This window comes from Laccaria bicolor, genomic scaffold, assembly GCF_000143565.1.
Source record: "Laccaria bicolor S238N-H82 LACBIscaffold_3 genomic scaffold, whole genome shotgun sequence".
NCBI lineage: Eukaryota > Fungi > Basidiomycota > Agaricomycetes > Agaricales > Hydnangiaceae > Laccaria > Laccaria bicolor.
Window position 1 is genome coordinate 2,417,156 of NW_001889874.1, and position 21,419 is coordinate 2,438,574.

General features: G+C 47.9%; 8 protein-coding genes across 8 annotated transcripts; 4 read left to right on the forward strand and 4 right to left on the reverse strand.

The window, feature by feature from the left end:
- Positions 1-151: 151 nt before the first annotated feature.
- On the reverse strand, positions 152-989 carry LACBIDRAFT_309181 (60S ribosomal protein L17; the record flags this gene model as incomplete). Its single annotated transcript, XM_001876256.1, has 6 exons — positions 152-346; positions 405-532; positions 586-714; positions 772-843; positions 894-935; positions 986-989. The coding sequence occupies 6 exons, from the start codon at positions 987-989 to the stop codon at positions 152-154; spliced, it is 570 nt and encodes a 189-aa protein (XP_001876291.1).
- A 148-nt stretch (positions 990-1,137) lies between these two features.
- On the reverse strand, positions 1,138-6,418 carry LACBIDRAFT_309182 (uncharacterized protein; the record flags this gene model as incomplete). Its single annotated transcript, XM_001876257.1, has 28 exons — positions 1,138-1,528; positions 1,577-1,722; positions 1,775-1,919; positions 1,977-2,083; positions 2,134-2,314; positions 2,369-2,460; positions 2,510-2,588; positions 2,635-2,873; positions 2,925-2,976; positions 3,032-3,136; positions 3,190-3,305; positions 3,356-3,490; positions 3,536-3,715; positions 3,768-3,885; positions 3,944-4,089; positions 4,149-4,277; positions 4,327-4,463; positions 4,512-4,599; positions 4,654-4,736; positions 4,785-4,890; positions 4,938-5,104; positions 5,158-5,375; positions 5,424-5,555; positions 5,606-5,846; positions 5,896-6,006; positions 6,058-6,136; positions 6,187-6,267; positions 6,326-6,418. The coding sequence occupies 28 exons, from the start codon at positions 6,416-6,418 to the stop codon at positions 1,138-1,140; spliced, it is 3,897 nt and encodes a 1,298-aa protein (XP_001876292.1).
- Positions 6,419-6,842: 424 nt separating this feature from the next.
- On the forward strand, positions 6,843-7,426 carry LACBIDRAFT_148506 (uncharacterized protein; the record flags this gene model as incomplete). The annotated part of the gene is made up of 5 exons (XM_001875838.2): positions 6,843-6,879; positions 6,931-7,081; positions 7,129-7,202; positions 7,259-7,274; positions 7,333-7,426. Coding segments are annotated over 5 exons (372 nt in total), but the record flags the coding sequence as incomplete, so codon positions are not given.
- Positions 7,427-7,731: 305 nt separating this feature from the next.
- LACBIDRAFT_309184 (uncharacterized protein) lies at positions 7,732-12,817 on the forward strand (the record flags this gene model as incomplete). Its single annotated transcript, XM_001875839.1, has 18 exons — positions 7,732-7,772; positions 7,827-7,967; positions 8,013-8,039; positions 8,088-8,221; positions 8,275-9,815; positions 9,868-9,902; positions 9,952-10,039; positions 10,095-10,425; positions 10,476-10,520; positions 10,578-10,582; positions 10,640-10,683; positions 10,735-10,781; positions 10,828-10,932; positions 10,987-11,003; positions 11,055-11,133; positions 11,184-11,200; positions 11,257-11,351; positions 11,404-12,817. The coding sequence occupies 18 exons, from the start codon at positions 7,732-7,734 to the stop codon at positions 12,815-12,817; spliced, it is 4,206 nt and encodes a 1,401-aa protein (XP_001875874.1).
- Positions 12,818-13,006: 189 nt separating this feature from the next.
- On the forward strand, positions 13,007-14,450 carry LACBIDRAFT_309185 (uncharacterized protein; the record flags this gene model as incomplete). The annotated part of the gene is made up of 4 exons (XM_001875840.1): positions 13,007-13,026; positions 13,077-13,333; positions 13,387-14,286; positions 14,338-14,450. The coding sequence occupies 4 exons, from the start codon at positions 13,007-13,009 to the stop codon at positions 14,448-14,450; spliced, it is 1,290 nt and encodes a 429-aa protein (XP_001875875.1).
- Positions 14,451-16,147: 1,697 nt separating this feature from the next.
- Positions 16,148-17,852, forward strand: LACBIDRAFT_322978 (uncharacterized protein; the record flags this gene model as incomplete). Its single annotated transcript, XM_001875841.1, has 4 exons — positions 16,148-16,231; positions 16,281-17,097; positions 17,182-17,294; positions 17,328-17,852. The coding sequence occupies 4 exons, from the start codon at positions 16,148-16,150 to the stop codon at positions 17,850-17,852; spliced, it is 1,539 nt and encodes a 512-aa protein (XP_001875876.1).
- A 534-nt stretch (positions 17,853-18,386) lies between these two features.
- LACBIDRAFT_292588 (uncharacterized protein) lies at positions 18,387-19,283 on the reverse strand. The gene is made up of 4 exons (XM_001876258.1): positions 19,154-19,283; positions 19,045-19,097; positions 18,649-18,983; positions 18,387-18,596 (listed from the first exon to the last, which is right to left on the reverse strand). The coding sequence occupies exons 1-4, from the start codon at positions 19,261-19,263 to the stop codon at positions 18,486-18,488; spliced, it is 609 nt and encodes a 202-aa protein (XP_001876293.1). The 5' UTR covers positions 19,264-19,283; the 3' UTR covers positions 18,387-18,485.
- A 1,102-nt stretch (positions 19,284-20,385) lies between these two features.
- On the reverse strand, positions 20,386-21,371 carry LACBIDRAFT_292589 (uncharacterized protein). Its single transcript, XM_001876259.1, has 4 exons — positions 21,122-21,371; positions 21,019-21,071; positions 20,627-20,964; positions 20,386-20,572 (listed from the first exon to the last, which is right to left on the reverse strand). The coding sequence occupies exons 1-4, from the start codon at positions 21,247-21,249 to the stop codon at positions 20,465-20,467; spliced, it is 627 nt and encodes a 208-aa protein (XP_001876294.1). The 5' UTR covers positions 21,250-21,371; the 3' UTR covers positions 20,386-20,464.
- Positions 21,372-21,419: the final 48 nt, after the last annotated feature.

The window sequence follows — 21,419 nt, forward strand, 5'->3', positions numbered from 1 at the left end:
CACAGCATTTAGGGAATGGCATGGGTGCATTTCAAAAGACAACAGTGATTCTCCCGCTTTCAAAGCCAAGGGTTGCAACATGTTCATAAATCATATGTACTGGCATTGCATAATCCTCTCAATGTTTTCAATGGAATACATACAATCCACCCTAAACACGAGCAGCCTCAATCCGCCTCCTCGCTACCTGTCGTCGGTTGAGGCCAACGAGTGATGTGGAGGGTGCCTTGTCTGTTGCTTTCTCCACCTCGACTTCAGATGCAGCAAGAATAATTTCAACATGTGTGGGATGTCCCTGGTATGGGTTGATGCGACCGTGCGCACGGTAAGTGCGGCGGCGGGTTTTCTATGACATTGTAAGTGTCAATGCCAGGTCAAAAGGTGCGGCTTATCCAAATACATACGGGAGCCTGCTGTACAACAATGTTCGTGATGGTAAGGTCTTCAACGTCCAGGTTTTTCGCGTCGGCGTTTGATTCGGCATTCTTCAGGAGACGGAGGATGAATTTGACGGATTTCTCGGGCCAACGACCTTGATAGAACCACTCAGTAATCTGTTGAATCACTTCTCGTTTCACCGCACACCTTGGGTGGCCTTGAATTCCTTAGCTTGACTAGCCCGTCCAACACCACCTGCGAATCTCCGGAAAGGAATCACCCGCTTATGATCCTTCACATCACCAAGATAGTCGTAGGCCTTCGTAAGTTTCATGCCTAGATCGAATGTTTAACCACGGATTGGAGCGTGATTTCATTTCACGATAGCCTCACCAGACAGAGCAGCGGCCACCTCCCGCATGTTCTTGAAGTGTGTGCGAAGATATTCGCCGCGGGCACGGGAAGCTAGTATCCAGTTAACATCATAAGCATTCGCTCCGGCATTGTTTACTCACTTTTTTCAGGATTTGTGGCGAGGGCGGCGGCGGCGTAGCGAACTTGAGTATTCCATTCAGCAAACTAGCAACCGACGATATGCAGCACCTACCCATCTTGAAGTCTTGACGTTGTTGAGCGCGTTTCTAAAGATGTGACCAAGTTATCGCAGGTAGTGGCTTGAACCTTAATTTTGCAGTTGTCGGCAATTCCCGCGTTCAAAAAAAATAATTTATTATAAATAAATCCGGAAATCCAACAGGATTAAGTAGCAAAGCCAATGACCCTACTTACAGGCCGTAGACTTAGGATTGGGCGCTCGTCAGGAAGTTTGTTCTGATGGGCTGGTATATTCTGCGCATCTTCCTCGTCAGACTCATCACTCTCCGATGTACGCCGCGATTTCCCGACCCGGCCAAACACACTCAGTCGAATGCTGTCTGTGCGTGGGGGTTTGTATGTTGGAGGAGCCTTCAAATCATCAGCAGCAGTATTGAGGGCGTTCACAAGTTGTGGATTGAGCTCAAGGTTGAAAAGGTCCAGAATGTACCGTCTAACGGGTAGACGGTATCGTTGCGTGGATATAATGTGGAACGCCCTATAAAGCATCTGCGGAGATGTGAATGAATACTTGAATTCGGGTCGTGCTTTGATCCTACTTGTCATTAGATACAGAACACTGGAATAAGGAGCATTGACGAACCTGGCGAGCGATCGTGAGGCAGCATTTGCAATGACAGTGTTAGAGAGATTTTGGAGAGCCGTCACAATTTCTAGCTCGTGTTCAGCCGTAGGCGGGACCAGACGATCGTCATTGATTTGTGGAATGTGTTGGCTCCACGATGGTATCTGATCGCATGGGGTCAATCGAAGGACTCTGAAACATTTACATGTTGCTTACTGAAATAAACTTATCGACATCCGAGGGTATGCATAGTCCGGTGGGCATTCCAAGAGGCGACAATGTGGCTTCCCAATTGTAATCGTCAAGAATTTCGGCACCTTGAGATGTTGAAGATATCAGGCCTAGCACAAAGAAGCAAGTGCTTGATGTGACAATATTCAGTCCGCTAAATTCATAGGTAGCGTTGATGAACTCTTACCCCCTAACAGAAGAAATCGGCGAGTTCTCCGCGATCTCAAGGACAGACGGGATGATCTCCTCCTCTTCCAGAAAATGAAGACCACCTTCTGTAGCACCAACGTTGCCCTAAGTATGAGTCAAGGACCGTAAGATAAAGATTGAATTCGTGCACTAACCACAGCCCACAAAATGCTCTTCAATTTCATGATGAGGTCTGTATCCTCGCTCTCGTTGCTATGTCGCCGAATGAACTGGGAAAATTCTGTAAAATGCCCTTTCTCTTGTAGGATTTGACATCCCAGTTCCGTCTTCGACATTTCCCCGTAAAAGTGGGGTGGTACCGTACCGTCGAACGCGCTATGTACTTCGAGGTCAGATATTTTATCGCTTACACACAAACCTGCTACTCACAGGAGGTCCTCGTCTTCGTCGGCCAAGTTGGAGGTATTGAAGACTTTGGCAAGAAAAACCTCAACTTGAACCACGTAGTAGATGTTGCGCTCCTGGTGTGAAGAAGTGAGATTGGATTTTCGACGGACTTGCTTCACCCACATTGAACCACATGTCCATTTCACGATCAATGTACCCAGCATCGTAAAGATAACGAAAGCCCATTGGCGTAGACATGAACCTGACAAAATCAGGAATAAAAGTGATTATGAGTTTCATAGACATACTTGAGGAGCAAAGGATGCCCAATTTCCCCCAAGTGATCCATTGTAGGCTGCATATCCACCACTAATTGTAGTATTTCCTTGGACTCGCATGCTTCTTCCAGAAAGTGGACAGCCATTTCACAAACCTCCGGAGCAGGATCGTACAATTGGGTTAGAAGCAACCGCAAAGTCCAAGCGTTGGCGTTTGCAGATCCACGAATGAGCACGCCTAAATGACGAGTAGCATATAGGCGAATATGCTAAGCTGACGTCAATATGGGTGCGGAGTGACAAGCTACTTGAAATTTTACCTTGTAACTTGAGGTCAGTGCCTTAGATAAGACTATTCGGGGGTGGCCGTCACTGGAATTGACTTCATGAGCTATTTACCAAAGTAAAACGCAAGGGGGAAGCATACATGTTGTAATCCAGATTCTCGACGATTCCTTTAATTAAATCCTCTCGACTCCGCAGCTCGCTCAGATGGTAGAAAGCTGTAAAAATTTTGAACTTTTCAAGCAGCCTGTCTCAACTTCGTTAATATGAAATAAGTATAAAGATGTCAAACTGTATTACTCAATGCCTTCCTTGTATTTGCTCAAAGTACCAAGCATCTCAAGGTAGCCATACGTTAGTGTATCCGTCACTCGTTTCTTGGAAAAGATCGGGTCTGAGTCAGGTACGCCGTTAAACTACTCAGGTTACTAGGGAACGAGAATCTCCACAAACAACTTCAACTCACTGGATCTAATTGAGCGAAGCTTTTGACAATCTGCGCAAGAAACTGATCTTCTGTTGAGAGATACCTCACGCCGTCTGGGCTAGACATGAGCGTAGTCAATAACGAACATCCAAGCCGCACCCAACGGGTATTGGCCTGACCAATGAGCCACTAAACAGGATGTACAATAGAATGTCTTACTTTTGTTCGCGGTAGGTCTGAAAATCGATGGTTGAACGGGTGGAAGAACGACATGAGGCGTCGTATGAACCTGGATACTTTAATAGCCTCCTCCATGCGCTTGGGGTTCAACAACGGGCCCTCTATCAGTTCTTGTAGTGTTTCAAAATTCCACTTCGCAAAATCCTTCGTTACAATGACCTGCGGAAGTTGATCAAATGGGATGTCAAATTAATGGCTGACCATGTCTAACCTGAGTCTCCAGGATGGAAGATTGAAATGTTCTATCATCCATTTGCATGCTCATCTTGAGTTTGACCTGCTCCACCTGTCTCTGTCCACGACGAACCGCATCCTCGGCGGAATTGGCTCTAATGTGCGAGGGTCAGCCAATATATATATATATCGTAGAATCATGGTCAAGCGCGCCTTGGACGGGAGTTCTTGACAGTACCAGGCTCTAGCCTTGTCCGATTGCGATTGAAGCTGTCGATGGCCGACAGAGCTGATGTACCTACTATTCTCCTTTCACCGTCTCGATAGTCAGTCGCCATGGTGAAGACTTCAGGAACAGCCTAAAAGACAAGAGTTCTCAAACCCTAATCCTATCCAAAAACCTGCAATCCTTACATACCTGAATTCTACCAGCGATCGACAAAGGAAGAACTCGGTTTGTCATTGCTAAAGCCTCTGCTAACAATAATGTGGCTTTGCGAGATAGATTGGAGCCTGTCGTTGTCTCTTCTATCATTGAGGTAAGAGCCTTGGAGGGTTTATGCATCAACGAGCGTGTTGTATACACATTGACTCACGTCGCATAATCCAGCATTGGTTAGTACTAACAGCAAAAGAGCAAGGTATTGATCCGTCAATTTTAATGTCTGATTTAGTCGTTCGGGTTTCTCTGGTTCCTGCTGTGTCTCATCTCCATCGCGGGGTTTCCGATACACTACATAGCGTCAACGGCATTGGAAACGTGTCGTTATTCGACACTCACTCGTCAGTCTCCTGCCATCGATGAAAGTTTGGTACCATTCGGGAGTTTTGATATTCAGGAGCTCAAAGAACATGTCTAGAATAATTTCCTGAAAATCACGGTTATTTGATATAGAGGGCGCTAGGCACGGAAGAAATCGCACTCTAGTATCAAGAGAAGGTATGCGCAGAGTATCAATTAATGACCTGATCGCGCGCATGTCATCTATGCAAAAGTACATCAACCCTTGAGGGGAATGAGTTCGGCTACGAAAAGTCGACCGAACAAACTTACCACTCCAGGTTCGCAACATGAGCTGCACGACCTTGCTACATCCCCTCATTCGCTCCGCATGGTCTGAACCTTTTCCGTAGGCATCCGTCACGGCTGAGAGTGCCATCTGTTCCGTTGTCGGAAAGGGGATAAAACACATCAAGCCTGGCTCACCTCGAGGTCAGTGCCAACGCGGAGGTAAGCTCGTGTGCGGGGAGAGTCTACAATATGTAGGAATGCTGCAGCCAGGATAGGGGTTATCTCCACTGGGCCTTCTCCCAAAACATGCAGAAGAAATCGGATTCCACCCGTCCGCGCCACGAGATCTATATCAAGTACCACTAACGCAAAGTTTAAGAGCATTCAAGGTGAGTTTCGCAAGCCAAACACATACTTATTTCGGTCAGGGTTTGCACGCAAATCGCCCGCAGGGAGTCCTCAGGGTGCTCTGCCACAGCGATGACAGCTCGCATGACAGCTTCGGAGAGAGGCACCAGGCCACCGCTCCCAGCATTGGTGGAGGCCCGTTTGCTTCCAATTTCGGCAATGGTTCGAATGAGCTTGATGACTTGCTCCTTTTCAACGGCATGCTTGTTATCTCGTTGAAGGGATCTATTTATCACTCAGAAGAGGTACATGCTAAAAAGAAAGAATGCTCACTTGACCATATACCAGTCCACAGATTGTCCTAGCCGCTTTACTGATTCAGCGTCCACCAAGGCATGTCGCAGCAATCGATATGCTGCAGCCCTGCATTGCTTTGAACATCGGTCCCCTAAACCAGGGATGACACTGTAGTTTACAATTGATGGGTGGGTTAAAGAAAGGGGTAAAAAGCGTACGCATGCAACAAATCGTCCAGGCTCAGTTCATAGCGTACTCGGAGATGTCGTTGGAGTACACCAATTAGCTTGGTCATCAGCTCAGTCGTCTGGCGATCATACTCGACCACGGCAGCTGGTTGCATCCCACTAGAGGTGGAGGTGGAAGCGGGTGGTAAGGAAGATGCCGACCGCGCAAGGGATTCCAAGTCCTTAACGAAGCTGGTCGCGTGTTGGAGAGCTGTGCGGAAGTCCTCGCCACCTATATGTTTGTATTAAAGCATTTTCGATGAGATTATTGCCGTATGTACTTTTATCCTCATTGTCCCTCAAGGACCTGACGCTCGCAGTTGGCGCGTGTCCCTGACCGAGTTTGCGCCTGACAGCGGCGGCGCCATTCTTGGCTGCGTACCTTGACGTTTCTTTTGAGCGTGTCAGGTACTTGAATGACAAAGAAGACGGAGTTCAATCACGTTCAATACGCTTAGCGATTGCACTGATCTTCTTCTTCGAAATATCCAGCTCTGCCTCGACCTTCATACGAGAATAATCCTGGTGCGGTTGAGAAAAATCACAGTTCCCGAGATATTCCTGTTACGCACCGCCATGCCCATGTTCAGAAGATTTTCTGCCCCCTCCTTGATTCGGTGCTCGAGAGCGAGTTGGCTGTTCAAGAGTTCCAGCTATACACCCAAAACACATCATAAGAATCCATCAAAATACCATAGCGCTACCATTTACCTGCTCAGCGGGCTCCTTGCCATCGAGCTCGGCAAAAAGAGGTCCGTCCAGGGAGTCACCATTGACCAATGTCGAGGGAATCAATGAGGTCATGTTGGGAAAGCTGGGGTCTTTTTATTGTTGGAAAGCCCCGGGCCTTTAATTACCTCTTCAGTTCTGAGCTTCAGAGTGTAAACTTGGCAGTCGGAGGGGAGACAACTTCAATGGGTATTGGTGGACAATGGATCATAGGCTGTATGTTACAGCCGCGACGAATGATGAGAGCCAAAAGGCAATGCCCTCAAATTCACACAAAGACAAATACATAACCTTTCGAACCGTGAACGGAGTTTTCACCCGCTTCACCGTTGTCATTATGTCTCTCTTTCGCGCCTGCAAGCAAGCACCGGTGATATTGCAAAGAGCAAGTCCGCGAGCTCTTACTGAATTTTGTCGTTATTCCTCGTCGGAATCGGCCGTGAGGACGGACAACACCAAACCATCTTCGGATATCGTTGTTCCTGAGCAACCTCCACGAGAAGTTATGGTCGCAGATGTAATTAGCGGTGCACCTGGTATGACTACGAGACTCCTGCATTAGAAGTGTTTTTACCGTCATATACTAGGTGAACTTCGACATCGCGCTGTGCGTGTATACCAAGCCTGCCGTAACACCATGCAAAGCGGTTCTGGCAAGTCCAACCGTTGGCGCATAGATTTCGATAATTTACCAGGAGGTGGTCGCTGGGAGAATCCTCTTATGGGATATTCTAGCTCGTAAGTCGGCGCAGACCAGAACAGAACGCGGCCTGATACATTTCCAGAGCCGATTACATGCAAGGAACGCGTTTGACCTTCAGGAGTAAGGAAGACGCCGTACACTTTGCTGAGAAACAAGGTATATCTTCACCAGTTTGATCATGGTTTTTTTCTAAACGACCCCCAACTTCATAGGATGGGATTATTATGTGTTCGTGTCTACCTCCGCAATATCACTCCGCGTTTACTCAAACATGCATTCCTAATAGGCAAACCCCCACAGTCGAGAGGATCCCACCCAAAAACTATGCGGAGAATTACGTTTACAGGCCCAGCACTCTCAGGATTATGAGGACGAAGTAGAACTTTCGTACTTAGGAGAAATAGGGGATGTGATGTTTATTAGAATTGCAAATCCGATTCTGTCATGGGGACTACTCGAGCCGATAGCCACAATGGGTAGTTGGAATGCACATCTCTAGTTGGAGTTGAATGTGCGTCAGAGTTGGTGCCAACACGTGGAATCAGTCCACGCAGGGTCCATACTTCCTTACATTAAATAAACACAGTCGTCTGACCCCCTTGTCGACCCCTTGTCACCGATACATGTCTTGGTGTTGACATTCATTGCATAAGTACGTGTTGGTTATTCCTCGTCATTCCGTCGCATGGGGGACATTCAAACTCGCCCGTTCTCTAAGAACTACAGGTTCGTCGTTGGACGCAGTGTGGAGCTGCCATCTCTGATCACGAACTCTCACAGCGGTCTTATCAATCAATCTGTCATTGGCATTGGCATCACGGTTCTATGCGTTACTGGCCAGGAGCTTATGAAGAGAAGGAGGAGAGGGAAAGTCCTCGATGAGCGATGCTTAGGTAGTCGGGAGTCTTGGGAATTTGGCTAGTGAGTGTACGCCTTCGCTTCATGCTTCGTTCTCATTCCAAAAAGTTTATACCAGGGAAGATGTTGGGCCAGGCAGGAAGACTACGCTCCTAAATGACGCGCATGCTGATTGAATGACAGGTTCCCCTCCCCTCCAACCCCTAAGGGATGGCCTTTGTCTTGGGTGAAACAGGCAATCCAGTTTCCAGAAGACAAGCTGAACCAGCTTAGAGGCCTCGATGCAACGTTGTACATTCGGTTTCTGCGTGGATGTTGTAAGCAGCATTCCAGCTTGAGCGATGTGTATGATGTTAACTCTGTTCAATAGTTTGGTTTACCTTACTGCATACGCTGACGACTTTTCCCATTTTGTTTCCCATACATGTCGAATTCTCCGGAGATGATGTACCTCCAAGATCCATGACTCGTGCATCCATATCGTCTTTGGTGGGCACAGCAAAGGGCCTCTCTTTGCTATGGATTCACATCTGCCTCTTAATTTGGATCACCCTTTCATGGATGGCGACTCTCTTCTGGATATGTACTGGAGCCTTTCGTCTACGCGCAGCGGGCATTGAGGTAGCTGCGAGAAGATTGGCCACGGCCGATGATCGTGATGTGGATGATACTAATTATCAACATCCTCATCCTCAATATGGCTTTATTGATGTTCCCTCCTCCAAACACGAGCACCGATCTACAGGACTCCGTCTACGAACTATCATGGTTTCTAACGTTCCGCAACAGCTGAGGAATGAGAAAGAATTGAAAGAGTACTTCGAGTTCTGGATGTGCCGCAAGGTTGAAAAGCCCTCTATGGGATTGACTGCATCTACCCATCCCGGATTTCTCAACAAGTCGCTTGCTTTTCTCTTCAATCGCGCGAAAAGGCTCCCTGCCCATCTTCCAGCTAATCCTCTTTCCCTCCATTCCGCGAAAGAGGGTAACCTCGATGACGGGCACTTGTCAAGGAAAAGCACGTCTACCCCTGAAAATAATCTTCAAATGCCCGACATTGAGCGGGTCGTCGTTGTTCGCAAGATGACCGAACTTGCCTCTCTTTTGGAGCGTCGGGAAGAAACTCTTCGCCTCCTCGAAACTGCTCACATAAAGCTTGCAAACAAGACGCTTCTCGCCGTGAAGATGGCAATGGAGCGGAGAGCTAACAATAGATCTATTCCCCAAAGTGTATCTAAGAGGGCTGAGCTTGCTAGAAAGGAGCGAAAGTCCGTCGCAATCGACGCGGAACTTGGAGGGCCGCAAGAAGGGACACTTGATGAGGAGGAACGAATGAACCAACTTCTTGAGGTTCTCGGACCATATGTGGAGGCTTTCGATTTACAGCATCCCTTGAGTCATCGATCCAAGAAAGCCATACGTAGAACTTCAAGACGGGCCTTCCATATACTTCGGGCTCAAGGATCAGAAGAATCTGGGGACTCTGATGCGTTTCGGCAGAACACGAATCAATTATACCCACCGAAATTCTCTACAAACAGGCCTTTGGGACATGAGGAGACAATATGGGACGCCCTACTGTCTCTTCCAAGGAGCAGCCTTGATGCATATCAACCACTCATTAACCTCAGTCATCTGTTTCATGGCAAAACCGTTCCTGCAATCGATTACTACACTGCGAAACTCAACCTCTTGACATCAATGATTACTGAGAACCGCTCAAAAGCTGCCACTGACTTTGATCCTGTTTCCACCGCTTTCGTTACTTTCGCTGATCCGGAGGACGCAAGAAGGGCTTGCAAATATCTGGCCGTACACCCTAAGAATCCTCTTGACTGTTTGGTAACAATGGCCCCGATGTATGAGGATTTGGACTGGATGAGAGTGATGAAGTCCTCATTCAATGCAGAGGTACGACCTGCCACTTTACTTAAGTCTTGAATTAAGCTCACAGTATTTTTAGTTTCTTAAGGATTGGGTGGTAAATATAGGAGTTTGGTGAGTGTACCATTTTATTATCAACATAATCTCATCGCCACGCCGACAGGGCTTTTACATTCTTTTGGCTATTTCCCGTTTCTCTTCTGGTCGGTTTGGTATCTATCCAAAACATCAGTTTATTTTGGCCTGGCTTGGTATGTGATTTTGATACGCAGCATGCGCCTTCAACTAACCGTTTGCTTCTCGCAGAAACGCTATCTGGATCGACATCAATGGGAGGAGGAAGTTATTCAGTCTTTCATACCCACTCTTCTGGTCGCTTTGCTCGCACTACTTATTCCCCTCATCCTTCTCCTCATCGCCAAGAAAGTACACACGATAACGACACTTTCCGCTCTTCACGACCAAATGATGACCCGTTACTACAAATTCCTCATCGTCAATGTCCTTGTGTTCTTTTGTGTCGGAACGGCGGTTCTTCAATCATTTTTGCAATCGTTCAGATCTATAAACCAGCCGAATCTCCTTCACGTTGTTGCTGATAGCTTCCCAACGGCCGGTCCATTTTATGTTGGATGGCGTGAGTAATGTCATTATACAAAGTTTCTGTTCTGATTCTTTGCCTTGCAGTCCTCTTCACGACCGCTATGCACGGCGGATTCGAGTTGGCTTTATGTGAGCGTATTATGATTCTTGACAAAATTCAAAACTAACGCTTATTTGCTTCTGCAGTTGGAGTAAGAAGTCATTTCTATCTAGCCCTCTTTCAACTCTAACTCCTCGACCTTTTTTAGCTACCCCTGATTCTATACCCCTCGACATCTCGTCAAGTTACCCCGTAGGCGTTTTTCTTAGTAACATATAAAAATCTGACTCAAACGTTCAACAGCCGGAAACGCGCCGTTGGCATTCGGCCTCGCACTTTCAACTTTTATTGTAGGAGCCCCTTGTCTTTGTAGCCATGTTATTAATCATGACCCAGATTGGCTTCCCAATCACCTCCTTGTTATCCATGTTTTGCTGCTTTTTTCTGTTCTGAATCCCTTTGTATTACCTTTTGGAACTCTGTATTTCTTCGTTCAATCTGGTGCGTGTTGTCAAGTCAATGGCTTCAGGTTCTGACACGCCATTAACTTTTCAGGGGTTGTCAAAAACCAGGTATGTCATGTATGTAGCATGTGTTCTTTCCACCTCTCACTGTGTCTACAGCTCATACATGTGTATGCAAAGAACTATGAGGGCAACGGCCAATTGTTGCTCATCCGGATTGTCCGTTACTCCCTGGACGGTATGGGTCTGTATATTATTATAATTTAATCATTTACTCACCTAAATCAGGCTTGGTTTTATCTCAAGTTTGTGTCCTTTGCGCAAGACAACTAATGGTCTGCTTTGCTGACTACTCTTGCAGGCCGTTTTTTTAGCCTATATGGTGGTCCTCAAGAAGGATGCCAACGTGGCAGTCGCCGCATGCTTAATAGTCCTCACGGTTCTTTTTAAGCTACTGTAAGTTGGCTCACCGTGCATGCTACACCAGTATCCATTTATCATCTTTTAGAATGACCCGGATGTGCCGTGCTCAGTTTGAGGCCGACGATATCGCGGAAGCTGCGGTTCTCTGCAATCGTTCTCCCGTTGACATACGAAATGAAGCCGATCAAGACTCAGACGAAGCAGCAAATGTCAATGAACAAGAAGCAAATAGATTAATCAAATTCTCGCGTCGCGATAACTCCGTTCTAACTTGGAAGTTACCTGCCTGGGTCAACTTTTCGTACAAAACCATGCACCGCAGGCCCCAGTTTCCTCAACAGCGCCCACCTAATCCTTTCCGTCCCCAGAACCAAACACTTCTGCCCCGTGACTCGTCCTCTCGCAATCACGTCACAGAAGAATGTCGCGAAGGACCGTCCACACATATTTCTCCTGATGATGCATTTCCTTGGGAGAAACCCACATCACAGTCAAGGGACGACACAAAAGTCAAGCAAATCAACGCGACGTTGACCGATATCTCGGGACCTGTAATATCCCGTCCACCACCTATACCTTGGGACGATCAAGAAAATGTTGACCTACCATATGACAATCCATTCTACACAAGAACAATCGACAACTCATTATGGTTACCTCGAGATCCCACGGGTATCCTGGATCTGGATGATACCGTTGATTTGAAGAAGTCCATTACAGTTGAAGTCTCTGCTGGTGCGTTGGGCACTTGGCTTGGTCTGGCAGAGACGTCGTCACCGGCTGAGCTTTCTGACACTTGGCGTCCAAAAACATTGACACCCGAAGACCGTCCGACACTAACCCCACGCATGCCAAGTAGTCCTCGTACGCCACAAAGTCTTCTTCAACGCCGTACATCACTACCAGTCATCGACGGTACTGAAGAAATTGATTTGCCGATCGTTATCGCGAAACGCGTGCAAGCAAAGGAGGAAGGTGTTGAACAGACGCTTCGGCCTCGTAAATCCTCCATTTATCATCGAAAGGGCAATGTCACAGACAAAAGCAGCACCGCATCAACACCTGGACGGCGTCGACCCAGCTTGCTCGATCTGCCTACGACAACAATTGGGTCGGACGGCAATATTGGTCGTGCGAGATCTGGCTCAACCCTATCAGCCTTGCAAATTCCCGGACTTCATCGTACGTTGACATCGGCGAACACCGAGTTTGGTGAACGTCCCGACGCACATGCCCAAGCCGACTTCGTTGCAGCAAATGGTTCTGCATCGCGGATTTCGCTGGCACCACCAAAGGCAACTCGTTCCGGAAATCTCTCTACGCAGCAAGCGATCTTCCATGAGCTTTTGGCAGAGGAACAACAGGAGTTCCAAGATCGGGTGGAGGCAGAACAAGTTGAGACCATCAAAGCCACGACGAACAAGTCGTGGTTGACGTCGTGGATGTTCAAGAAGGCGAAGCGCGAGGAGTCGCCTGGCGATGAGCCGGGGAGCGAGTGATTTTGACCTTGGATTATCAATTATAGAGACTGCTATCATTCTGTATTATTATTACCCTTCACGTCACGACCTTTACATGAAGTACCCCGTATAATGAATGCTTTATTGCTCGGTACTACGTGGTGGTTTGTCAGAGCAAGTTAAAAACCCAAATTGAGATATGTCACCGTCTTCCCCCTTCCACCGACGATGCCAACACTCTACCAAGAGTACGTCTTCCTTTCCCCTCGTCGCCACTTGCGCTCACCGCCAGATACAGGCTATGTTTCGCAACGCACCAGGCCCTGCGCTTCTACGTCCCGGAAGCCGAGCGCCGAATACCAATATCCTGGAACACTGCGATATACCCTATTGCCTGCTATGCACCATTCATATTCCTAGCGTACTTGACACGACGACGAGAAACCTACCTCGTTCGCCTGCTTTTACTTCCCACCGTGATAGCCTCTATTCTTGCCGCAGCTTACCGCTATACGTGGACACGACCGGAGCTTAACGTGTATAACTGGGGCCAATGTAAGCATATATTGTACTTCACCATGCGACAGCACAGATCGACCAGATTCTAGGTCTGTTCGCTGCTGTGGCGATTGCAAAGGCCCTCGAATTTGCCTTGACAAAGGAAGGCATGCTCAAGATTGGAGAGATCGAGCCCGGAGTGAAGAAAGACAAAGGGACCGTGAATGGCAGCGGAAATGCTGATACCCTCGAAGAGCCGTCACGTCACCCATATATAGCTACTTGGTTCTACGACGCCATGGAGATCGCGCACACTATGCGAGGTCTTCGATGGAAGTTTGGTGTTGGCGTCCACATCCCGAAAGAAACCCGCCCACTGGAAAGGATTCCTTTCCTTCAAGCGACTCTCCTAACCTTCATCAAGAATTATCTTATCCTAGATTTTATGGAATCCATGGTCAAGCTCTTTCCGGGTGTCGGCACACCCATTGGGGGGACCATGTTTTACCCGAACCTCCACCCCACGACACGTTATGCTGTAGCCTTTATCGTTCACATGCTCACTGGGTCTGCACTGCTGGCCGGTTTTGAGATGGTTTATGACCTCATAACCCTCATCGCAGTGGCTGTATTCGATAGTTCCCCACTATCCTGGCCCCCTGTCATGGACAACCCTTGGTCTGCAGATTCAATGCATTCTTTTTGGGCTAAACATTGGCATCAACTTCTGAGGCAGACGTTCCTCGTCTTTGGTGGTTACCCAGGGCAATGGATTGCAGGTCAGTATGGTATGGTATTCGGTGCCTTTATTGCATCAGGTTTGTTTCACGAATGCGCCATGTACTCCATGAAAAGGGGGTTCGATCACAGTGCGACTGTTTTCTTCGCTCTGCAGGGGCCTATTCTCGTTGGTGAGAGATTGTGGAGACGAGTAACAGGGAGGAGGGTCAGTGGTCGGATAGGTCGGTTGTGGGTTTATTTTGTGATGTTCGTTGCGGCCCAGCCCATGGGTACGCCAATTCCACTATTCATTCCTGCCTCTTCATCATTTTTCTTCGCAGTGGATGCGTGGCATCGTCGTGGACTGGGCGGCGGGATGGTAATCCCGCCAACTTTGAGCCCAACTAGATTAATATTCCTCCCTCTCGTCAAATATTATCTGCATCATACATAAACCACTCTACATACACCGACCTTGTCTCGTTTGTGTAATGACATAGATCGCAAACCGCTGGAATACATACACTGCTCAAACGCCATTCCCCATGAGGTTTGGAGGACCGAACAAGAACCGAACCGTGCCCTCATTGCGTCCAATATGGGTACCGTCCTTATTGTATGACGAACTGGGATCTGTATTTCCCAGAGGTGGCCGAGACCGTGGTGGGAATTCAGTTTGGCGCATCGCGATCTTCAGCCGAATTAGTTGATCGGCTTTGTATGGGGGTGGAGGGGGCGGTTGTGGCTGGTGATGTCGGGGATTTTGGTGGGGAGATGGGGAGGATGGGGTGCTCGGCGAAGTGTTTGCAGATGGGTTTTGCACGAACTGTATGAGGAGGTCGAGAACCGTATGTGCTATATCTGACAGAAATTGGTCCTCTTTTGTCGTACAGTAAAAAAAGGATGTACCTTCAAGATCCTCGGCCTGTACTTGGAATTTCCGTTCCCAGCTCCCATGCGTGCCCAGCGTTTCTGCAATTTGAAACGCTGGGCAACAGCCTTGTTCTGGTTGTTCAGGTGGTTGTTCGAAAGAGGCAAGGAGAGCTGCTACGTAGATGCCTCCCATTGCTATTGTGTTTGGGGGGTATTGGAGTGGCAGGAGGGTTCTGTAACTTAGACGGAGGGTCATGTTTAGGCGAAGCAGAAGTAGGAAGTGACAAACCAATCTATAGCTAGCCGCCACGAAAGCCTCGTGAGTTTTTTGCTTGCTACCAAAAAGATCAGTATTAATGGGGGAAAACAAAATCCAAGAGTAAGCGCCACCATTGATTGCTCTGGCAATTTTTATGAGATATGGAAAAGGCATTCGCGTGGTAAAGTTGAAGCAGATGGTTTCAAGGATCAGACGTTCAACTGCTAGTAGTCGATGCCTGTCGTGCTCCACCGACTATGTATGTAGGATATACGTTGTGTTGGTCATGATGACAAGACAATGCGCACCTGAGGATCCATGCTATCCAGATCCACCTCCCCTCCTGGATGCTTTGATTTCGCTGCTAGGTCGGGGTAACGTATGGCATAAGAGACTGCGAGAAGTTCCCGAGGTTTCTTGAGTGTGTCATGCATTTTCGTAGACACGTATAGCGCTGCGAGACACACATCCTGCGCGGGTAAGCGGATTATCGTTTACAGAACGGTGGAATACAGTGAAGCTTACAACATAGTTGAAGTCTTTCCTTGGAAAGTACAAGTGAAATCGGTGGTACAGGTTTTGCGCTGTTCCGATGGTTCTTCTGGGGCTAGGAATGCATTCTCAGCAATTGAGGTATGGGACGGGAAGTAAAATGAACATACAATCCAATCCTCACCCCAAGGGCTTCCAGAAACCCACAAGCGTTTTGTCGGACTTTATCCTCTTGAGTTACAGAGAGCTTTCCGCGCTGCTTTTCAGAGAGATACTCCACTTCTGCGGGAGTAAAGTAAGGGTGATGAAATTTAGACGAGGATGCGGGGATATTTGAGGGTGAGTGGGCTCTTGAGTATCCTGGGTCCATTGTGGTATTATTTAATGAACTTTTTTTTTGCGTATTCCGGTTAGTATTGCGGTGAAGATATGAAGGTCGTGACGAAAATAGAAATTTCTCAAACGCGTTTGGGTCACGTCTCTTCTTTCAACCATCACCGGCACCAGTGACCAAAGTCGCGACCGCCATGTCTTGGAAGCCATTCTTTTCTCAAGGTGTAGCCAATTTCAAGGCTAATCGGCACGAGGCAGCTCTACAGTGCTTTACCGAGGTATTTCATCTCCATCTCCATCTCGCCTCACCTCAAATACCAATCCCAGGCTCTCAATAACGGCGGCGAGAATCAGTACATCATCTACGACTCACGCGCCGCTGTATACGAGAAACTTGGAAACCTCAGAGACGCGCTCAAAGACACGAAGAAGACAATTAACACTGCTCCGGAACGGTGGCAGGGCTATGCAAGAGCAGCGCGTCTCTTCCTCAAAGTCCAAAAGCCTGACTCATCTATGAAGATGGTGGACATGGCTTTGATCAAAGTTTCTCCAGGCGATGAAAAGAAACGCCTTGAGCTGACTTCGTTGAAGGAAACTGTCGGTCTTGCTCTGGAAGCAGTTGTCGCGCAACGCAAAAGCGCCCAGAATCACGCTGCGATGCTGCCTGTGGAAATTTTTGGAGAGATGGCCAAGTTTTTACTCAGCTCTGACCCAAGCGCGTTGATTACCCTGCTGCATGTTTCAAGGTCATGGAGAGATGTTGTTTGGAGTACATCAGCATTGTGGCACACTCTGGTCGTTGCTCGTTGTCGCCCAGGAGAGAAAGTAAAGCTTTGGGTTGAACGGTCGAAAGGGAGGATTCGGGAGCTTCATATTTTGCGCTCGGCTTCTGAAAGCCATTGGGACGGCCAACACCTCGATGGAATAAACTGGGAAGCATTGCGCATTTGCAAGGTTCAAGGCTGGCACTTCAGCAACTTTCTCCATGAGAATTCGTTAACTCACATTCTTGCTAACCTCGATACACTAGAATTTGATCACATAGGTGCGATACGCACCCTACGAGAAGTGCTCTTTGCCAAGGATATGAAAGTTCAGCACTTGACTCTAAGCCACGTCTTGGTGTCATGGCAAAACTTAAGTGCGTGTATACGCAACCTCAAGTCCTTAATCCTGCGCAATGTTTCTCATTTTTCGAATACTCCTATCACTTGTGTCCTTGAAGCAAATCCGCTTCTGGAAACCCTGGTCCTTGACTTTCCCTCCTACTCCCTCATGCCACCCAGACATAACAAAGAAGTCGCCCTTGATTTTTCATATCTTACTCGACTCGAACTTGTAAGTAATGTCGGAGCGGAATCCATTTTACAGGCCAAAATGCCACAGTTACAAGTGCTGATCCTTCAAGGTCTTCGTACCCCTGTCGACGACGGCCTCCAGTCTCTCACACGACACGGCTCTGTACATCTTACTGATGTTGTCCTTCGACGTTGCTCAGTGGCAAATAGCAACCATCTCATCTCCTTTTTGGAATCCCTTCCACTATTGAAAAATCTAGAACTGTCGTACACAACAAACGTCGCCCACAATCTTCTACAGGCGCTTGCACCCGAGCCCTCTCTTGACAACTCTGGCACTGCAACAGCAGATCAAAACACCCTCATGTGCCCCTCTTTAACCCATCTTAACCTGACCCATTGTCCAGAAGTCAAAACTGGCCCACTTGTGCGTCTGGTTAAATCTCGACTAGCCCAACCTGAAATGACGCGGATTGTGTACCTTACCGTCGATGGATGTGACCATGTGGAGGCCGATTGGGTCAAGTGGTTTAGGGAGAAGGTCCCCAATTTTTCCTGTGTATATTTAACAAAAAAAGCAGCAACGTACAGGCGGTAAATATCCAATCCATGTGCCTGTGTCCTGCCAATAATTCATTTTTTTCCGTTTAGATGACGCCTGGTGATTGCTGTTTTACGTATACCCATCCCACGATCCATGCCGAGGAATATCCAGCGAGCTTTATTACATCTCCGCCCTGTCATAACGACACTCTTTTATAGTCAACAGAAACTCCATTATGATCTTCGTCTTCCAACCATACTCTCTTTGATCACTGCGGGCTGCTCTCGGCGCGTTGTTCGAATTGCCCACGAACTGTAAGGACAACGTGGGTAAGCTGCAGGGGTTTGATGCGTACGCGATAAATGCAGGTCGCTCTCCGATTACAAAATACTCGCCACAAGCGTCTGGGTGAGTGTATCGACTGAGTTATGCCTTGGCAATATTTTCTTATGACGCTGAAAATGTCATTATTTACCCGCATAAGCTCAATGGCTGGCGTCGTAGGGAACATCCTATTCGTTACAGGGAAATACTCCATTTACCGTCATGCTTAGGACATTCGACACGTCAGTGTGAACATGCTTCCCAAAGTCTAGTGGCCAGCCGCTGCCGCGTTCCGTCCACACTTTCATGATAATAAGATTACACAAGTTACATGTTTGTCATCTTTCTGACTCGAATCATACTCTAGCTGCGCTTCTCGAAGTTGACGTGAACAACAGTTGCATCTGTAAAGTCAGCCGCTTTCGCAGCGTATTCTTTAAAGCGAGGATCCTTCGCACGAGCCGCTAGGTGGGCCTAGTTGCTCTATCAGCACGCTGTGAACCACTGACACACAAGAAGGACGTACCTCAACACTGTCCCAGCCAATTAGGACGATCAAGGTACCTGGGTTCTCCTTGCTCTCCCCATATACAACAGGCGGGTGAGCGCCTACGGCCTCGCTCAACGCCTTGGTGAAAAAGGCGGCGGATTCGTCCAGCCGGGGGTCCTTAGCTTGGGGGTCCTTTAACTTGGAGGTAATCACCTCGGTGGTTGGGGCGCTAAGCGCGTTGGTGACGTCTTCGTTGAATGGGACGTGGTTCATGACGAGTGGACCACCTAGGCCAGGTTTGAGTTTCTCGATGAGTGCTGGGTACTCAGGAGAATCCATCAAGGCCTTGTGGGCTTCATAAGTCTCCCAAACTATCCAAGACCATTGACCATCAACATTCGAAAGACAATAACGGGGACAATCAGCACATACCTACGGCGAGGTACGTAGTCTTCTTATCTTCAACCTGCACGCCGGCATACGCGCTGATTGGAGAAATTACACCTCAGTATGGCAGACAAAGAGGTGCGATTTCGCATACCTGATGAAGCCATTGACCTTGGAGACGTGCTCGAGGGCACCCTTCAGGAGATCATGATCGGCGAGCAAAGCTTCGCTTGCAACGAAAGATGCGATTTCGACGACAGGCATGTTGTTAAATGGTATTAGGTGGGTTGTTTTTTGAAATGAGATGCGAGAGTGCTCAAATATATATGACGCCCTGTCATCCGATTTGCTATTGTCTCTGACGCGAGTTGCCCGCTCATCCTGATCAGGTGGCCCTAATTGATCAATAGCCCCTCATTCCTTGCATTCTGACTTGTGAATACACGGTTGCGATTGTTACAGATCATTACCAATCCCCATACACCCGGGCGGCGGGGACCCGGTTGACTGCTTGGGAAGACCTCACGTCACGTGGCGTGAATATCTTGCTGCTTTGACGATTGCTAGAGACCTTACAAGGCTTCTTGAGGCTTACATGGCCGAACTAATTCGTAATGTGTGGCTCGTCCTTGACAACCCTGCTACGGATTCCGCGTGAACTTGCGTGTCATGGCAATTGTGAACCATGGAAACAAACGGAGCGGAAGCCTGAAAGTCCTTGCATATCGCTCACGGAGACGCGTTTTTGGGGAGATGCAGCCACCAATGGTCTTTTCAGATGTTTTTGTCCAGGTCAACATAGTATCCATCTCCATCCTTGGGCGCTTCAAATAAAACAGTGCAAGTCCAATCGAGCCTCAAAGGCAGTGTCAAAGCGTTGTTCGCTCGTATTCAGCCTGAACTCCATTACGCACACTGAAGATTGTCGGATGTAAGTTTAAGAATACCGCTTCTTGTATGATTTCGTGAACTCGAAGCACAAGATTCTTCCGAAGTAACAGCGTGGTAGTCTTTCATTTTGTGTCGCTGAGCCATGAAGCAGGATGGAGTCGATTGATTCTAGAAAGCCGCCACTTTGGTTGATATCAAAGTATCGCGTTCCGTCGACTTGCAAAGATAAGTAAGCGATAAATTTGTCATAGACGGGCAGTCGCTCACAACGACCGGAAAATCCAGACGGGGAAGTGACAGAAATGCAATGACTATGCCGTATGGCAGATGCAATTCAAACTATAGAGAACTGCAGAGATTGTGTTTCTGTGATACGAGGAAGGCCGCGGGTGTTCTTGGAGTAAGGAAGCTGTTCGAAAGAAAAAAACAATGCATATATATGGCCCTATTATTGCGATTTCGGACACGGTGACCAATATGAAGAAAAATAAAGAATACGCCAATAGATGAGAACCTGAACCCAATTCCCGAAAATAAAACCCGAAAGATGAGGAGAAGTAAAATTCGACCTGGCTCATAGCTCGTGTCGATTCATAGTGGCCCATTTTAGTTCGACGTGACCCAATTCGCGTATAAGCTTGACGTTTGAAGATAGTTGGCCTTTAACGGCGTTGGAACAATCCTACATTGCAGCGAAAATCAGAATAAGTCCATCGCCAGGTTGTTTGAGACCTACTTGTATACACCGCCAACCAATCACCCCGACTTGGACATCGTCTTTCTCTACGGATGGTCCCCAACTGGAACCAAAACACCCAGGAACTGATTTGAGCTCTTTTCTTACTTTCTCGATAAGCGGAACCAGCTCGTAACCTCTATCGTGCCTGGGGCGAACGGTGATATATATGAATTGGGTTACGGGAGAGGATAGGGCGCGCATTAGGTCGTGTCTATGGTGAAGAAGGGCTTGTGTCATATGTCCTGCACCGACCATGGCTTCCATGACGGGTAGCATGGCTTCGGCGTAAACCTCCTCTTCCATAAAATGTTGGTGGTGCGCAAGAGTCTGCCAGGCTGAGAAAAAAATTTGAGGGCAGAGGTCATTTTGCACCAAGATAAGAAGCGTACCCAAAACCCATACGCCTGTTCTTTGCTCCTCGGTATGAAAACCATAGTATGCACTGAAAGACATTTAATTGACCATATGACTGATAATGTTACGACGACTTACGCAGTCATACCATAGGCGGCAGTTGTTTTATTGATGCTCCCAAGCATCCTATCTGGGTCAGCGAGATACTCATTAGAAGGGGTAAACCAAATGATTTCAGGAGCCATTGGGACTACGGAGCCGGGCATTTTGAGCGCTGTGCGATGGGGACGGGGAAGGGGGTAGGTGAATTTTATAAGGGATCGAGCATGATCCGCATTGAAACCAAGGCCCTTGGTTACGGCGCAGTTTCAGAGTCTGAACACTTTTTACATACTCAAAGTGCGAGGAGGCTTAATATTCAGGAAAATCTACGCGG